This window comes from Psammomys obesus, unplaced genomic scaffold, assembly GCF_907164565.1.
Source record: "Psammomys obesus unplaced genomic scaffold, mPsaObe1.curated_primary_1811, whole genome shotgun sequence".
NCBI classification, from domain to species: Eukaryota; Metazoa; Chordata; class Mammalia; order Rodentia; family Muridae; genus Psammomys; species Psammomys obesus.
The window spans coordinates 2398175-2416229 of record NW_026590677.1 but is presented as its reverse complement, the minus strand read 5'-3'; the positions used below and the strand labels follow the sequence as shown (position 1 = coordinate 2416229).

Below are 18055 nucleotides of genomic sequence, written 5' to 3'. Positions count from 1 at the left end.
TAATTACATACATTTATGCAATGCTTAATGATCAAATCAGAGTAATTGGCACTTAAACAGCTGTACCATTTTTGATTAATGGATAAAATTATAAATATTTATGTGGTACATTGTGCTCCATTTTAACATATGACTATATTTTTTCATTTTTGCACCTTTTTAATTCTTAAAACTTAGAATATACCATGTAATCTTAAAGGGATGTCTTTTGAAGTTTATTCTGAAGTATGAACAGGGTTCACATGTAAAAAATATTGAAATGAATAATATTAATAATAGTAGTAGTAATAATTGTTCCAATAGCCACAAGCTAAGCAGCTAATATTGAAGACTACTATGTGATTGATTTACATATAGTAACATCTTTTAAAAGATAAATCTTACTCATTTTCATTTTAAAAGTACATGTGTGTCTGAGTGAAGGTTGGTGAATGGGTGAGTACAGTCCCTATGGAAGTCTGAAGAAGGAATCTTATCACTTGAAAATGAAATTATAAGTGGTTATGTTCTGGCTGATGTGGGTGCTTTTAATTGAACTTCAATCTTCTAAAAAAGCAATATGCATTCTTATCCACTGAATCACCCATCCAGCACAGATAAAACTTATTTTAAAATATATCTCTTATGTGCACATCCCTAAAGCTCAGCATAGTCAGGAAAACTTAATTAGATTATTACAGTGTTTTCAATGATACTGAAAAAAAAAAAAAAACCAAACAGTTATGTCTTGGTCAAATCTAGGCATATTTTCAGGGAAATTGTTTAAAACTAGCAAATACTTAGGTGCATGGAGGATTCTGTGTCATCCAAAGGAATGCAGTCTTGTTGATACTTTGCTATTGAACTGCTAGCCTCCAGAAATGTGAGATAATACCTCTGTTATTTTAAGCTACCAGTTTCTAGCATTTTCTTATGGCATCTCTAGTAATGAAATATTTCACAACTTTAATCATTTAACAAAACCCTGTACATGTAGTTCTTTTTTTCTGGGTTTCATCCTCATGTTCAAGAAGGATTCTTAAAGATTTTCTTTAAAGATATCCTTCCTTTTAAAATTAATTAACTAATTGTAATTGATTAATTAATTAAAATTTATTCATTTTGTATTCTGGTTATAGCCCCCTCCCTCGTCTCCTCCCAGTTCCACACACTCTCCTTTTTCTCCCCCTAATCCCCTTCCCTAGTCCACTGATAGCGGAAGACCTCCTCCCATTCTATCTGACCCTAGCATATCAGGTCTCATCAGGGCTGGCTGCATCATCTTTCTCTATGGCCTGGCAAGGCAATACCCCACAAGGAGAGGTGATCAAAGAGCCAGCCACTGAGTTAATGTCAGAGACAACATCTGATCATCTTACTAGGGAACCCACTTAGAAACTGAGCAGCCTATGGGCTTCATCTGAACCAGGGGTAGAGGTCCTCTCAATGCAAAGTCCTTGGCTCAAGTATCAGTTTCTGCAGGGGCCCCTGAGGGCAAGGTTTTGGCTCTGTTGGTGGAGATCCTGTCTCCTCCAGGTCTTTCTATCTCCCTCTTTTGCCATAAGGTTTCTGACATTCTTCCCAAAGTTTGAGTATAAGTCTCAGTATCTCCTTTGGTACCCTTATGGGTAGAGTCTTTCAGAGGACCCCTATGGAAGGCTCCTGTCCTGTTCCTTGTCTTCTCCTACTCCCAATGTCTATTCTGTTTGCCTTTATGAGTGAGGTTCCAGCCCCTTTCCTAGGGTCCCTGTTTTTTTTTTTATCTCCTTTAAGACTATAGATTTTAGTGTGTTTATCTTATATTATATGACTAATATCCACTTATAAGTGAGTATATACTATGTTTCTCTTTCTGTTTTTGGTTTACTTCACTCGGGATGATCTTTTCTAGTTCCCACCATTTGCCTGCAAATTTCATGATTTCCTTGTTTTTAATTGCTGAGTAGTATTCCATTGTGTAAACATACCACAATTTTTTTATACATTCGTAGGTTGAGGGACATCTAGATTGTTTCCAGATTCAGGCCATTATGAATAACGTTGCTACAAACATAGTTGAACAAATGTCCTAGTTGTATGGTTTAGCATCTTTTGGATATATGTCTAGGAGTGGTATAGCTGGATCGTGAGGTTGTACTATTCATAATTTTCTTGGAAAGAGCCAGATTGAATTCCAAAATGGTTGTACAAGTTTGCCATCAATGGTACTGGCATAGAAAAAGACTGATATATCAATGAAATTGAATGAAAGACTCAGAAATAATCCCACACACCAACAGATACTTGATTTTTGACAAAGGAACCAAAATTATACAATGGAAAAAAGATAACATCTTCAACAAATGGTGCTGGTCTAACTGGATGTCTACATGTAGAAAATTGCAAATAGACCCATATTTATTACCCTGCACAAAACTAAAGTCCAAGTGGATCAAAGACCTCAATATAAAACTGGACACACTAAATCTGTTAAAAGAAAAAGTGGGGAAGAGCCTTAACATCATTGGAACAGGAGACAACTTCCTGAACAGAACACCAACAACCCAGGTTCTAAGATCAACAAAAAATAAATGTGAAGAGGTGAAACACCAACAAACCAGGAAGCCAATTAAAAATGGAGTACAAAAAAAGGACAAAATAACAAAATGGGTTGGGCATTTTAGCTCAGTGGTAGAGCACTTGCCTAGCAAGCGCAAGGCCCTGGGTTCCGTCCTCAGCTCTGGAAAAAAAAAAGACAAAAAAATGGGGTACAGAGATAAACAGACAGTTCTCAACAAAGGAATGTCAAATGGCAGAGAAACACTGAAATAAATGCTCAAAGTACTTAGTCATGGTAGAAATGCAAATCAAAATGAGCCTGAGATTCCACTTCACACCCATTAGAATGGTTAAGATCAAAAACTCAAGGGATGACACATGCTGGAGAGGTTGTGAAGAAAGGGCAACCTTCCTCCATTGCTGGTGGGAGTATAACCTTGTAAAGACCTCCATATTAAAGATTTCTTTCCGAGGCATTGGAAAACAAAACATGTTCAAATGAAATTTATTGTAACCCTTACAACAATATCTGCTTTACAACTGAATTTTTGTTCTCTGTGAATATATTGCTTTCTTCAGTGCCTTTACCCCTCAATTCCTACTTGTAAGCAATCACCAGACTGCCAATTCAACTTTTTGACATTCTTCTTGGGATGCTTAATTTTATGTGTCTACCTGACTGAGGAATATGGACAACAAATTTTGTCAGACACGATCCTTGCTGTTTCTGTGAGGATATTCCTAGAAGATACTCACTTTCAAATTAATGGGCTTGAGTAAAACAGGTTGTATTCTCTTTATAAGGATGGATCTCATCCATCAGCTGAACATTCTCCTAATATGAAAAGACTAATTTTACTCAAGCAAGATGAAAATCAGACTCAGACTTGGCTGTACACTGGGTCTAGACTGTGGACATTCTTTATATACTCTGGACTTGCCAGTTTTCAGAAGCATATGGGCCAGTACTTTAAGGTAAGTGTGCCATGGAACATAGAAAATGCTACAGAACAGCTGCTATTAATTTTGATTGACAGAAGTAAGTGTAAGGATAAAGAATCTGTAGTCACACAGCTTATACTCTATTTCATTGCTAATACTGTCTATTTGTGTACCCCATTTGGGCAAATTCCTTAAATTGCCTCACCCCCAGTTTCTTGTTCAAACAATGAGATAACTAGAGTAGAAATAATTAGGTAATTAGAGATAGAAGGATTGACTTGAAACTTTTCTTAGATGTAGTAAATCTTAGGATGGTGTTTGCTATCTGGTTATGAAAGTGCTTGGAATTTTATTATTGCTAAATATGACAGAAAACACTCCACTATAAAGCATACTACTTCCTATTTTGATCAAATTTGGTTTTGCTATTGTTTTAATTTAACCCTTTGGGCCTCTTAGTTCTAAAGAGAGGCAAGAAGGTGGCTCTTTTCTCTCTGCTGTGAAAGTTACAGAATGAAAACAGCCATGCCTTCCAATCTCAACTTTTCAGTGCAGACACCTGAGACACTTTTGCGTCTGTCCCCTCACCACCTCTATTTGTTTTGGAACAAATTATAACTCATTCCATAACTCAAGTCTGGCCTTACATTTGTGATCTCCCTGTTTCAACTTCATTGGTGCTGTTAAAATAGATCTATACCACCATTCTGAACATTTCCCCTTCTCTTCTTCAAAATCTAACAGAAAAAAAAATCTAACTTATGGTCACTCTTGCTAGCTGAGAGAACATTTAGTGGATATTAATGTGGAAGCAACAAGTGAGTAAGATGCTCTTCAGTATTTGTTTTTTTTTTTCAACTGGTAATACTGCTGTCAATATCTATTATGACTTGAAATGTTCAAGCCCCTAAGGATGACTGTTGTTAAGGCACTGCCAACAGATACATGCCAACAAAGTGAAATTATGTTCTGAATCTCATCTCCTCAGACCAGCTTTTCAATCTCATCTCACTCTCTTCTTCCTCCAAGATGGCCTCCTCTAGAACATACTATCACAACAAATAGAGGAAAAATAAGATGTCACCAATGTAACACCCCATATTGTTTATTCATAGCTTTCAGTGTTTAATATAGATTGATAAAAAGAGCAACATGAAAGAAATCCAACAGAAAAAAGTAATAAAATTGTAAGTTTTCTATCAAGATTAAAATCACTTTATAATTAAACAATTTTTAAAAATCTAATGACTTTGTACTTTATGCATCATTATAAATTCAATTGCTTTTATGGAGGTGACTGAAGATAGAACCTAGGGTAATGAGCATGCGAACCAAACGCTACTTCACTCAGCAATATACCCAAATGGTCTGGAAACTGCAATCTTCCTGATCACAGAACTGCGCTGCAACAGCATACTCTATGCATTCAAAATGATATTGTACCTTTGTTTATATCAATCAGCTGTTTCTTATTCTTCTGGCGTTCCAGTTTCTCTTGTTCAGCTTTTTCTTTTGCAAGCTTTGCCCTCCTACTCTTTTCTTCCATTTCCTTTCTCTTATGGTTTTCTTTCAGTGCTTCCTAAAGACAAAAATAAAAATAAAAAAATATGTTTATTTCCTACATACAGTATAATGGAGAAAGTGCATACTTTAAAACTTCTAAAATTTAACAAAGACAGGAAATTTCCATAGGAGCCTCAGAGTGTGGGCATATATTGTTTATTGACAGAGACAAGTAATTAGCCTTAAGAGATCTGTTCTAGTAAAAGTATTTAAGTAATCTTTCCAAATTGAAGCAGTCATTAACAGTCTCCCTTCCAAAAAAAGCCCTGGGCCAGATGGCTTCAGCGCAGAATTCTACCAGACCTTCAAAGAAGTGCTAACACCAATTCTCCTCAAACTATTCCACAAAATAGAAACAGAAGGAACACTACCAAACTCATTCTATAAAGCCACAGTCACCTTGATACCTAAACCACACAAAGATCCAACAAAAAAAGAGAACTTCAGACATATCTCTCTTGTGAACATTGATGCAAAAATACTGAATAAAATACTTGCAAACTGAATCCAAGAACACCTCAAAGATATTATCCACCATGACCAAGTAAGCTTCATCCCAGGCATGCAAGGGTGGTTCAACATATGGAAATCCATCAATGTAATCCACCATATAAACAAACTGAAGGAGAAAAACCACATGATCATCTCCTTAGATGTTGAAAAAACATTTGACAAAGTCCAACACCCATTCATGTATAAAGTCTTGGAGAGATCAGGGATACAAGGCACATACCTAAACATAGTAAAGGCAATATTGAGCAAGCCTATAGCCAACATCAAACTCAATGGAGAGAAACTTAAATCAATCCCACTGAAATCAGGGACAAGACAAGGCTGCCCACTCTCTCCATACCTCTTCAACATAGTATTTGAAGTCCTAGCCAGAGCAATAAGACAACTAAAGGAGATCAAGGGGATACAAATCAGAAAGGAAGAGGTCAAAGTGTCACTATTTGCAGATGATATGATAGTATACATGAGCGACCCCAAAAATTCAACCAGAGAACTCCTCCAGCTGATAAACACCTTCAGCAAAGCGGCAGGATACAAAATCAACTCAAAAAAAAAAAAAAGCCCTCCTGTATACCAAAGACAAAAAGGTTGAGAAAGAAATTAGGGAAACGACACCCTTCACAATAGCCACTAATAGCTGAAGAAAGAAATCGAAGAAGATATCAAAAGATGGAAAGATCTCCCGTGCTCATGGATTGGTAGGATTAACATTGTGAAAATGGCCATCCTGCCAAAGCAATCTATAGATTCAATGCAATTCCCATTAAAATACAAACTCAATTCTTTACAGACCTTGAAAAAAAGATTCACAGCTTCATATGGAGAAACAAAAAACCCAGAATCTCCAAAATGATCCTGTACAACAAGAGATCATTTGGAGGTATCTCCATCCAGATCTCAAGCTGTACTACAGGGCAACAGTAATAATAACTGCATGGTTTTGGCATAGAACAGAAAGGAGGATAAATGGAACTGCATAGAAGACCCAGAAATTAACCCACACACCTATGAATGCTCGATATTTGATAAAGAAGCCAAATCCATTCAATGGAAGAAAGACAGACAGCATCTTCAACAAATGGTGCTGGTCCATCTGGACGTCTACATGCAGAAAAATGAAAATAGATCCATTTTTATCACCCTGCACAAAACTAAAGTCGAAGTGGATCAAGGACCTCAACATAAAACCAGACACTCTAATCAGTTGGAAAAAAAAGTGGGGAACAGCCTAGAACTCATTGGCACAGGAGACAACTTCCTGAACAGAACACCAACAGCACAGGCTCTAAGAGCAACAATCAATAAATGGGACCTCATGAAACTGAAAAGCTTCTGTAAAGCAAAAGACACCATCATCAAAACAAAACGCCTGCCTACAGATTGGGAAAGAATCTTCACCAACCCTTTATCTGACAGAGGGCTAATATCCAGTATATATAAAGAACTAAAGAAGCAGAAAAGCAACAAACCAAGTAATCCAATTAAAAAATGGGGAATGGAGCTAAACAGAGAATTCTCCATAGAGGAACATCGAATGGCAGAGAAACATTTAAAGAAATGCTCAACCTCATTAGCCATTAGGAAAATGCAAATCAAAATGACCCTGAGATTTCACCTTACACCAATCAGAATGGCTAAGATGAAAATCTCAAGTGACAAAACATGCTGGAGAGGTTGTGGTGAAAGGGGAACCCTCCTCCATTGCTGGTGGGAATGTAAACTGGTACAACCACTCTGGAAATCTATCTGGCGCTTTCTTAGACAATTAGAAGTAGTGCTACCTCAAGACCCAGTTATACCACTCCTAGGTGTATACCCAAAATTTGCTCAAGTACACAACAAGGACGTTTGTTCAACCATGTTTGTGGCAGCTTTATTTGTAATAACCAGAACCTGGAAACAACCCAGATGTCCATCAACGGAGGAATGGATACAGAAATTGTGGTATTTTTACACAATGGAATACTACTCAGCAATCAAAAAGGAGGAAATCATGAAATTTGCAGGCAAATGGTGGGATCTAGAAAAGATCATTCTGAGTGAAGTATCCCCAAAGGAGAAAGACAAACATGGTATAAACTCGCTAATATAGACCTACAAGATATGATAAACATAATGAAATCTACACACCTAAAGAAGATAATCAAGAAAGTGGACACGGGCGAAGATGATCAATCCTCATTTAGAAAGACAAATGGGATGTGCATTGAACATATGACAGGAGTCTACTGCAAAAGGCATCTGAAAGACTCTACCTAGCAGTGTTTCAAAGCAGACACTAAGACTCATAACCAAACCCTCGGCAGAGTGCAGGGAATCATATGAAAGAAGGGAAGTTAGTATGATATGGAAAGGATAGGAGCTCTACAAGGACCAAATATATTCGGGCACAGGGTCTTTTCTGAGACTGACACTCAACCAAGGACCATCTATGGATACAACCTAGAACTTCTGCTTGGATGTGGCCCGTGGTAGCTCAGTAACCAAGTAGTTTTCCAAAGTAAGGGGAACAAGGACTATTTCTAACAGGATCTCAAGGGCAGGCTCTTTGACCTCCCCCCTCCAGGGGAGGAGTAGTCCTGTTAGGCCACAGAGGAGGACTTTGCAGCCAGCCCTGAAGACACCTGATAAAATAGGGTCAAATGAAAGGGGAGGAGGTGCTCCCCTATCAGTGGACTTGGAAATATGCAGGGAGGAGACCAGGGAGCGAGTATGCTGTTGGGGAGGGAATGAGGGAGCAGGATACAGCTGGGACACAGAGTTAACAAAATGTAACTCATAAGAAAAATAAAATTAAAAAATAATCTTTCCAGTTCTTATTATGTGTATTGGCAGAAAAAAAGTTATCTATGTTTTTGTAAGTTTAATAATAAAAGTACTTTCTTCATTATAAAAATGATGATCTTCTTTTGATATACAAGTGAAGTATTTCATCACTTATTGAACATTTTTCTGTTTTCTGCAAAACGGGTGAAAAAAATCTATCGTATAGGATATTTGTGAAGAGATATGAGATGTGTATTTGAAGTGCTTCCAACAGAACCTAATACATTGTAATCAAGGTTTTTAGCCTATGATGTGGAGGTGGTTGTGTTGCTGGTGGAATGATTACATCTAATGATGCATGATGTGAAACAATCACCTGCCAGTTTTAGATTTTTTTTATATACCAAAATTGTTGGAAATAAACAGATTTCAAACTCTTTGATTTATTGAATTCCAGTGAATGGGTACATTCTTGTATATAATATCAGAGGAAGTTGAAGCAAAGTGATCAAAATAAATAATATCATCTTCTTTGGAGTTCAATTAAGTTTGTTCTTTAAAGACACATCAACTACAAGGTCATTCTTTCATGTTAGGATTTTTCCCCAGTTATGATCAGTTGGATATACTTGTTAGTATGTGCATAAGCTTCCCCTAAAATTATTTTGTTCCAGCAAGCATGGCTTGAAAGAATTGCTTTCCTCCTATAAAAGCTAACTGATTTTGCTTCTGTGGCACTTATTACTCTGTTTTGGCAAATACTCCCCACATTAGGCTATAAGCACACAACTACCGGCTACTCTAAACAGACAGAATCAAAGATTTTCACTACTATCATTTTGGCCACATTGTTGTTGGGTTTGGGATTGGACTATACAGTGGAGGAAGTTTGGTGACATCTTTTGCCTCTATCCACTAGATGCAAATAGCATTTCCTACAAAGTGGCAACCCAATAAGTCTATTGATATCAAATGTCACCTGAAGGGTAAACATGCCCAAAGAAACAAGAGGTTTCAGAAAGAAAATTCTGAAATTAAGTAACTAGGGTCTTAAGGCTTAAATGGGGCACACATATTACCTGCTCTAAGACCCAGGGAACATTATCAGAATGGGAGTGAAAAAGAACTTAAGTGCTGGAAGATATAAATAAGGGTTCTGAAACCCTGTCTTATGTCATGAAATTATTGAACTCACAATAACTACAGTTAACCACAGAGAGCCTGTATAAGTCAAAGCCCATCGACAGTGATCCACAGATGAGAAACTCCCAGGGCATCTAATGGCAGTGTGTAGATGCTGATGGAGAGGGAAGTCATGTTTTTCAGGGATTTGTGTTACTAAGGAACCAGAGAACAGCTTTACTTGTATTCCCCCATAAAGAGCCTTGCTTATCCCAATGTGCTATGAAGCAAAAGCAAAACAAAACAAAGTGGAATAGACACTTGGTGAGAGGTGTGTGGGAACTGGAAAGACAAAGGAGGCTTAGAAAAGGCAGAGGGATTACCATGATCAGAATGTATTATGTACATGTATGAAATTAAAAAAAAATACTCAGTACTGACTCTGAATCAGGTTCCCTTTTCTAAATGTTGAAATTTCTAAATGATTTTAAGTATTTAACCAGACTTTTGTTTTTGTTTTAAAAAATTATTTATATTTTTATGAATTATAGTTTATTCACTTTGCATCCCTGCTGTAGCACCCTCTCTCATCCTCTCCCAATCCCATTCTCCTTCCCTGTTCTTCCCCAAGTCCAGTGATAGGGGAGGTCCTTCTCCTCTTCCCTCCGACCCTAGCCTATCAACTCTCATAAGAACTGGCTGCATTGTTTTCCTCTGTGGCCTGGAAAGGCTGCTAACCTATCAGAGGAAGGTGAACAAAGAGCCAGCTACTGAGTTCATCATAAAGACAGTTCCTGTGCCCTAACTAGGGAACCCACTTGGAGACTGAGCTGCCACAGGCTACATCAGTGCAGGATTTATAGAGGTTTTAGGTTATCTCCATGTATGGTCCTTGGTTGGAGTTATCAGTGTCAGAAAAGACCTCTGTGCCCCAAATTTTTTGATATGTTGCTCTTCTTGTGGAGCTCCTTGTCAACTCGACATTTTTCTATCTCCCCCATTTTTCATAAGATTCTCTGTATTCTGCCCAAAGTTTGATTGTGAGCCTCAGCACCTTCTTCTATACCATGCTGAGTAAAGTTTTTCAACAGCTCTTTATGACAGGCTCCTGTCATGTTTCCTGCTTTCTCCCTTTTCTGACATCCATCCCATTTGTCTTTCTGCATGGGAATTGATTGTATTACCCATGGTCCTCCTTGCTTGGCTTCCTTAGGTGAACAAATTTTAGTATGTTTATCCTATATTATATGACTAATATCCACTTATAAGTTAGCATGCATTTCTGCTTCGGCATGTGTGCATTTTTGCTTCTGGGATACCTCACTCAGGATGATCTTTTCTAGTTCCCACCATTTCCCTGCAAATTTCATGATTTCCTTGTTTTTAATAGCTGAGTAGTAGTCTATTGTATAAATATACCACCATTTCTATACCCATTCCTCAGTTGAGGGACATCTGGGTTGTTTTCAGGTTCTGGCTATTACAAATAAAGCTGCTATGAACATGGATGAGCAAATGTCCTTGTTGTGTAATTGAGCATGTTTTGAATACATGCCTAGGAGTGGTATAGCTGGATCTTGAGGAAGCACTATTCCTAATTATATGAGAAAGCACCAATTTGTGATCTCACTTGAGTTTTTGATCTCAGCCATTCTGATGGGTGTAAGGTGAAATCTTAGGGTCATTTTGATTTGCATTTTCCTGATGACTAGAGATGTTGAATATCAGGGATGGAGATTCCTCCACACGATCTGTTGTTCTACAGGAATATTTTAACAATTCTTGTTTTTTTTTTTTTGCTTTTCCATATGAAACAAAGAATTGTTCTTTCAAGGTCTGTAAAGAATTCTGTTGGTATTTTGATGGAAATTGCATTGAATTTGTAGATTGCTTTTGGCAGGATAACTATTTTCACTATGTTAATCCTACTGATCCATGAGCACAAGAGATCTTTCCATCCTCTGATATCATCTTCAATTTTTTTCTTCAGAGACCTGAAGTTTTTTCGGGTTTTTTTTTTTTTGTTTGTTTGTTTTCAAACAGGTCTTTTACTTGCTTGGTTAGAGTCACACCAAGGTACTTTAAGATATTAGTGGCTATTGTGAAGGGTGTTGTTTCTCTAATTTCTCTCTCAACCTTTTTGTCTTTTGTAAACAGGAGGGTTACTGATTTTTTTTTCTTTTTTTTTGGAGATGATTCTGTATCCAGTCACTTTGCTGAAGGTATTCATCAGCTGAAGGAGTTCTCTGGTTGAATTTTTGGGGTCACTCATGTATACTATCATATAATCTGCAAACAGTGATACTTTGACTTCTTTCTGATTTCTATCCCCATGATCTCCTTCAGTTGTCTTATTGCTTTAGCTAGGACTTCAAGTATTATGTTGAAGAGACACAGAGTGGGCAGCCTTGTTTTGTCTCTGAGTTCAGTAGGACTGATTTAAGTTTCCTCCATTTAGTTTGATGTTGGTTATAGGCTTACTGTAATCTGTTTTTACTATGTTTAGATATGTGCCTCATATCCCTGATATCTCCAAGAGTTTAAAGATTAATATGTGCTGGAATTTGTCAAATGCTTTTTTGACATCTAAGGAGATGATCATGTGGCTTTTCTCCTTCAGTTTATTAATATAGTGGATTACATTGATGGATTTCCTTATTTTGAATCAACCCTTTATGCCTGGGAATAAGCTTACTTGGGGATGGTGAATGTGTTCTTAGATGCGGTTTGCAAATATTTTTTTTATTTGTTGGATTTATTTTTTATTTTTATTAATTGCACTTTATTCACTTTGTATCCCCCCATAAGCCCCTCCCTCCTTGCTTCCCGATTTCACCATCCCTCCCCCTTTTTCATGCATGACCCTCCCCAAGTCCAATGATAAGGGAGGTCCTCTTCTCCTTCTTTTTGATCTTAGTCTATCAGATCACATCAGGAGTGGCTGCATTGTCATCTTCTGTGGCCTGCTAAGGCTGCTCCCCTCTCAAGGGGAGGTGATCAAAGAGCAGGCCAATCAGATTATGTCAGAAGCAGTCCCTCTTCCCATTACTATGTAACCCACTAGGGCACTGAACTGTCATGTGTTACATTTGTGCAGGGGTTCTAGGTTATCTCCATGAATAGTCCTTGGTTGGAGTATGAGTCTCTGGGAAATTCCCTGTGTTCAAGTTTTCTGGTTCTGTTGCTCTCCTTATGGGGTTCCCGTCCTCTCCAGCTCTTACTATTTCCCGCATCTTACATAAGATTCCATGAACTCTACCCAACAGTTGGCCATAAGTCTCAGCGTCTGCTTTGATAGTCTGCAGGGCAGAGGCTTTCAGAGGCCCTCTGTGGCAGGTTCCTAGGTTGTTTCCTATTTTCTTCTTCTTCTGATGTCCATCCAATTGGCCTTTCAGGATGGGGATTGGGCGTTTTAGTCAGGGTCCTCTCACTTGATTAGTTTCTTTAGATGTACAGATTTTAGTAGGTTTATCCTATGTTATAAGTATGTATGAGTGAGTATATACAGTGTGTGTCTTTCTGCTTCTGGGACAGCTCACTCAGGATGATCCTTTCTAGGTCCCACCATTTGCCTGCAAATTTCATGATTTCCTTATTTTTCATTGCTGAGTAATACTCCATTGTGTAGATGTACCACAATTTCTACATCGATTCTTCAGTTGAGGGGAATCTGTGCTGTTTCCAGCTTCTGGCTATTACAAATAAAGCTGCTACAAACATGGTTGAGGAAAGGTCCTTATTGTGTACTTGAGCTTCTTTTGGATATATGCCTAGGAGTCGGATGGCTGGATCGTGAGGAAGCGCTATTCCTAGTTGTCTGAGAAAGGGCCAGATTGATTTCCAGAGTAGATGTACACGTTTACACACCCACCAGCAGTGGAGGAGGGTTCCCCTTTCTCCACAACCTCTCCAGAATGTGTTGTCACTTGAGCTTTTCTTCTTGGCATTCTGATGGGTGTAAGGTGAAATCGCAGGGTCGTTTTTATTTGCATTTCCCTAATGGCTAATGAGCTTGAGCATTTATTTAAGTGTTCCTCTGCCATTCGATATTCCTCTATGGAGTTTTCTGTTTAGCTCTGTTCTCCATTTTTTAACTGGATTACTTGGCTTGTTGTTTTTCGGCTTCTTTAGTTGTTAATATATACTGGACATTAGTCCTCTGTCAGATGAATGGTTGGTGAAGATTCTTTCCCAATCTGTCCTTTTGTTTTGATGACAGTGTCCTTTGATTTACAGAAGCTTTTCAGTTTCATGAGGTCCCATTTATTGATTGTTGCTCTTAGAGCCTGTGCTGTTGGTGTTCTCTTCAGGAAGTTGTCTCCTATGCCAATGAGTTCAAGGGTATTCCCCACTTTTTTCTAACCGATTTAATGTGTATGGTTTTATGTTGAGGTCTTTGATCCACTTGGGCTTCAGTTTTGTGCAGGGTGATAAGTATGGATCTATTTTCATTTTTCTACATGTAGACATCCATTTAGACCAGCAGCATTTGTTGAAGATGCTATCTTTTCTCCATTGTATGGTTTTGGCATCTTTGTCAAATATCAGGTGTCCATATGTGAGTGGGTTTATTTCTGGGTCTTCTCTTGGGTTACATTGATCAACCATTCTATTGCTATGTCAATACCTTGCAGTTTTATTACAGTTGCTCTATAGTACACCTTAAGATCAGGGATGCAGATACCTACAGAAGATCTTTTATTGTTGAGGATTGTTTTAGCAATTCTGGGTTTCTTGTTTTTCCATATGAAGTTGAGAATTTTTCTTTGTATGTCTGTAAAGAATTGTGTTGGTAATTTGATGGGAATTGCATTGAATCTGTAGATTGCTTTTGGTAAGATGGCAATTTTTACTATGTTAATCATGCCAAGCCATGAGCATGGGAGATCTTTTCATCTTCTGATATCTTCTTCTAATTCTTTCTGCAGAGACTTGAAATTTTTTTCATACAAGTCTTTGACTTGCTTGGTACTTTATGTCATTTGTGGCTATTGTGAAGGGTGTTGTTTCCCTAATTTCTTTCTCAGCCCTTTTGTCTTTTGTATACAGGAGTGTTACTGATTTTTTTGAGTTAATTTTGTATCCGGCCACATTGCTAAAGGGGTTTATCAGTTGTAGGAGTTCCATAGTTGCGTTTTTGGGGTCACTCACGTATACTATCATATTATCTGCAAATAGTGATAATTTGAATTCTTCTTTTCCCATCTGAATCCCCTTGATCTCCTTCAACTGTCTTATTGCTCTAGAAAGGACTTCCAGAACAATGTTGAAGAGATATGGAGAGAGTGGGCAGCCTTGTCTTGTCCCTGATTTCAGTGGGATTGCTTTAAGTTTCTCTCCATTCAGTTTGATGTTGGCTATAGGCTTTCTGTGTATCGCCTTTACTATGTTTCCATATGTGCCTTGTACCCCTGTTCTATCCAATACTTTAAACATGAATGGATGTTGGATTTTGTCAAATGCTTTTTCAGCATCTAGGGAGATTATCATTGATGTATTCTTGTATTCGGTTTGCAAGTATGTTGTTGAGAATTTTTGCATCAATGTTCATAAGGAAGATTGGCCTGAAATTCTCTTTCTTTGTTGGGTCTTTGTGTGTTTTAGGTTCCAAGGTGACCGTGGCTTCATAGAATGAGTTTGGTAATGTTCCTTCTGTTTCTATTTTGTGGAATAGTTTGAAGAGAATTGGAGTTAGTTCTTCTTTGAAGGTCTGGTAGAATTCTGCACTGAAACCATCTGGTCCTGGGCTTTTTTTGGATGGGAGACTTTCAATGACCACTTCTGTTTCCTTAGGGGATATAGGAATATTTAATTGAGTTACCTGGTAGTGTTTCAGCTTTGGTAAGTCAAATCGGTCAAGAAAATTGTCCATTTCATTTAGATTTTCAATTTTTGTGGCAAATCAACTTTTGAAGTAAGTCCTAATGATTGTTTCGATTTCCTCTGTGTCTGTAGTTATATCCCCCTTTTCATTTCTGATTTTGTTGATTTGGATGGTGTCTCTCTGCCTTTTAGTTAGCTTGGCTAAAGGTTTGTCTATCTTGTTGATTTTCTCAAAAAAAAAAAAAAACAAACAGGTTTGGTTTCATTGATTCTTTGAATTGTTTTATTTGTTTCTAATTGATTGATTTCAGCCCTGAATTCGATTATTTCCAGCTGTCTACTCCTTTTTGGTGTGTCTGCTTCTTCTTTTTCTAGGGAATTTAAGTGAGCCATTAAGTTGCTTGAATGAGCTGTCTCGAATTTCTTCTTGAAGGCACTTAGTGCTATGAAATTTCCTCTTAGCATTGCTTTCATTGTGTCCCATAAGTTTGGGCATGTTGTGTCTTCATTTTCATTGAGTTCTAGGAAGACTTTAATTTCTTTCTTTATTTCTTCCCTGACCCAGCTGTTATTTAGTAGCAAGTTGTTAAGTTTCCATGTGTGCATAGAATTTTGCTATTTTTGTTGTTGTTGAGGTCCAGCTTTATTCCATGGTGATCAGACAAGATACAAGGGATTATTGCAATCTTCTTGTATCTGTTGAGGTTTGTTTTGTGACCAACTATATGGTCTATTTTGGAGAAGGTTCGATGAGGTACTGAGAAGAAGGTAAATTCCTTTGTGTTTGGGTGTAAGGTTTTGTAAATGTCTGTCAGGTCCATTTGATTCATGACCTATGTCAGAGACATTGTTTCTTTGTTTGATTTCTGTCTTGTTGACCTGTCCTTTGTTGAGAGTGGGGTATTGAAGTCTCTCGCTATCAATGTACGGGGATCTATGTGTGTTATAAGTTATATCAATGTTTCTGTTACAAATGTGGGTGCCCCTGTATTTGGGGCATAGATGTTCAGGATTGTGATGTCTTCTTGTTGGAATGTTCCCTTGATGAGTATGAAGTGTCCTTTCCCATCTCTTTTGATTAATTTTCGTTGGAAGTCTATTTTATCTGATATTAGAATGGCTATTCTTGCTTGCTTCTTGGGTCCATTTGCTTGAAAAGCTGTCTTCCATCCCTTTACCCTCAGGTAATGTCTATCTTTGTGACTTAGGTGTGTTTCTTGTATGCAACAGATTGCTAGGTTTTGTTTACACATCCATTCTGTTAGTCTGTGTCTTTTTATTGGAGAATTGAGTCCATTGATGTTGAGGGAAATTAATGACCAGTGGCTGTTAGATCCTTTGATTTTGATGTTGGCTGTGGTCATAAGGTTGTGTGATTGGTTGCTTTTTGTTTTACTGTAGTGAGGTTAATTATTTCCAACTTTTTCTTGAAAGTAGTCTGTTTTCTTGCCTTATATTTTCTCTTCTAGTGTCTTCTGTAATGCTGGATTTGTGTGTAGGTATTGTTGGAATTTGTTTTTGTCATTGAATATCTTGTTTTCTCCATCTATGAGGACTGAGAGTTTTGCTGGTTATAGTAGCCTGGGCTGGCATCCTTGTTCTCTTAGGTTCTGCATGATATCCATGCAGGCCCTTCTGGCTTTCATAGTCTCTTTTGAAAAGTCAGGTGTGATTCTGATGGGTTTGCCATTATATGTTACTTGGCCTTTTTCCCTTGTGGGTTTTAGTATTTTTTTCTTTGTTCTGTATACTTACTTACTCTTTTGATTATTATGTACCGGGAGGATTTTCTTTTCTGGTCTAATTTATTGGGTGTTCTGTAGGCCTCTTGTATTCTTTTTGGCCTCTCCTTTAAGTTGGAGAAATTTTCTTCAATGATTTTGTTGAAAATATTTTCTGGGCCTTGGAGGAGGGAATCTTCTTTTTCTTCTATTCCTATTATTCTTAGGTTTTGTCTTTTTATGTTGTCTTGAATTTCTTGGATGGTCTGTGTCAGGAAATTTTTTAGATTTAACATTTTCTTTGACTGATACATCGATTTCTTTCATTGTATCTTCCACACATGAGATTCTTTCTTCCATCTCTTGTAATCTATTGGTTATGCTTACCTCTGTAGTTCCTGTTTTCTTCCCTAAGTTCCTCCACAATTTTCTCCATTTGTGTTTTCTTTAATTTTTCCAATTCTATCTTCTGGTCTTGAGCGGATTTGTTGATTTCCTTCACCTGTCTGACTGTATTTTCCTATTTTTCCTTCAATTCCTTCAGCCGTTTGTTTGAACAATCCTCTGTTTCTTTTATTTCTTTCAGTGATTTAATTATTTCTTTTCTAAAGCCCACAAACTCTTTGGCTGCAACTTCCTGTATTTTTTTTACAGATGGCCATAATCTATTTGTTTTTATCTTCCTCTATTTCTTTACGGATGGCCATAATCTCTTTGTTTTTATCTTCCTTTATTTCTTTATGCATTTTATTTGTTTCCTCTATTATCTTCTTCATGATTGTAGATGTTAGGTCATATTCTTGAATTTCAATTATGCTGTGTTGTCTAGGGCTACTTACCCCTGGATAACTGGGTTCTGTAGATGCCATATTGCTCTGGCTTTTGTTGTTTGAACTTTTATGCTGGACTCTACCCATTGGGTTATTTTAGGTGTTTGGAGTTGGTTTCTGATGGTTCCTGGTATCCTGTGGTGGAGAGAATCCGTTTGGCAGGAAGATGTTTTTTCCTGAAGGAAGCCTTCTCACCTTTTTGGGTATAGTCACTGGTGTTTTTCAGGAGTTGCTGCTACTCACTTCAGGCGTAGAGAT

General features: G+C 37.6%; 1 protein-coding gene across 5 annotated transcripts in view; it reads right to left on the bottom strand.

The window, feature by feature from the left end:
* The window catches only part of Diaph2 (diaphanous related formin 2), a 970999-nt gene that overhangs the window by 242531 nt on the left and 710413 nt on the right, over window positions 1-18055 (bottom strand). For all 5 annotated transcript variants that reach the window (XM_055608281.1, XM_055608283.1, XM_055608282.1 and 2 more), the window contains one exon: window positions 4903-5038. In XM_055608281.1, the coding sequence (XP_055464256.1) occupies window positions 4903-5038 (136 nt within the window). The remainder of the gene's footprint in view (window positions 1-4902; window positions 5039-18055) is intronic.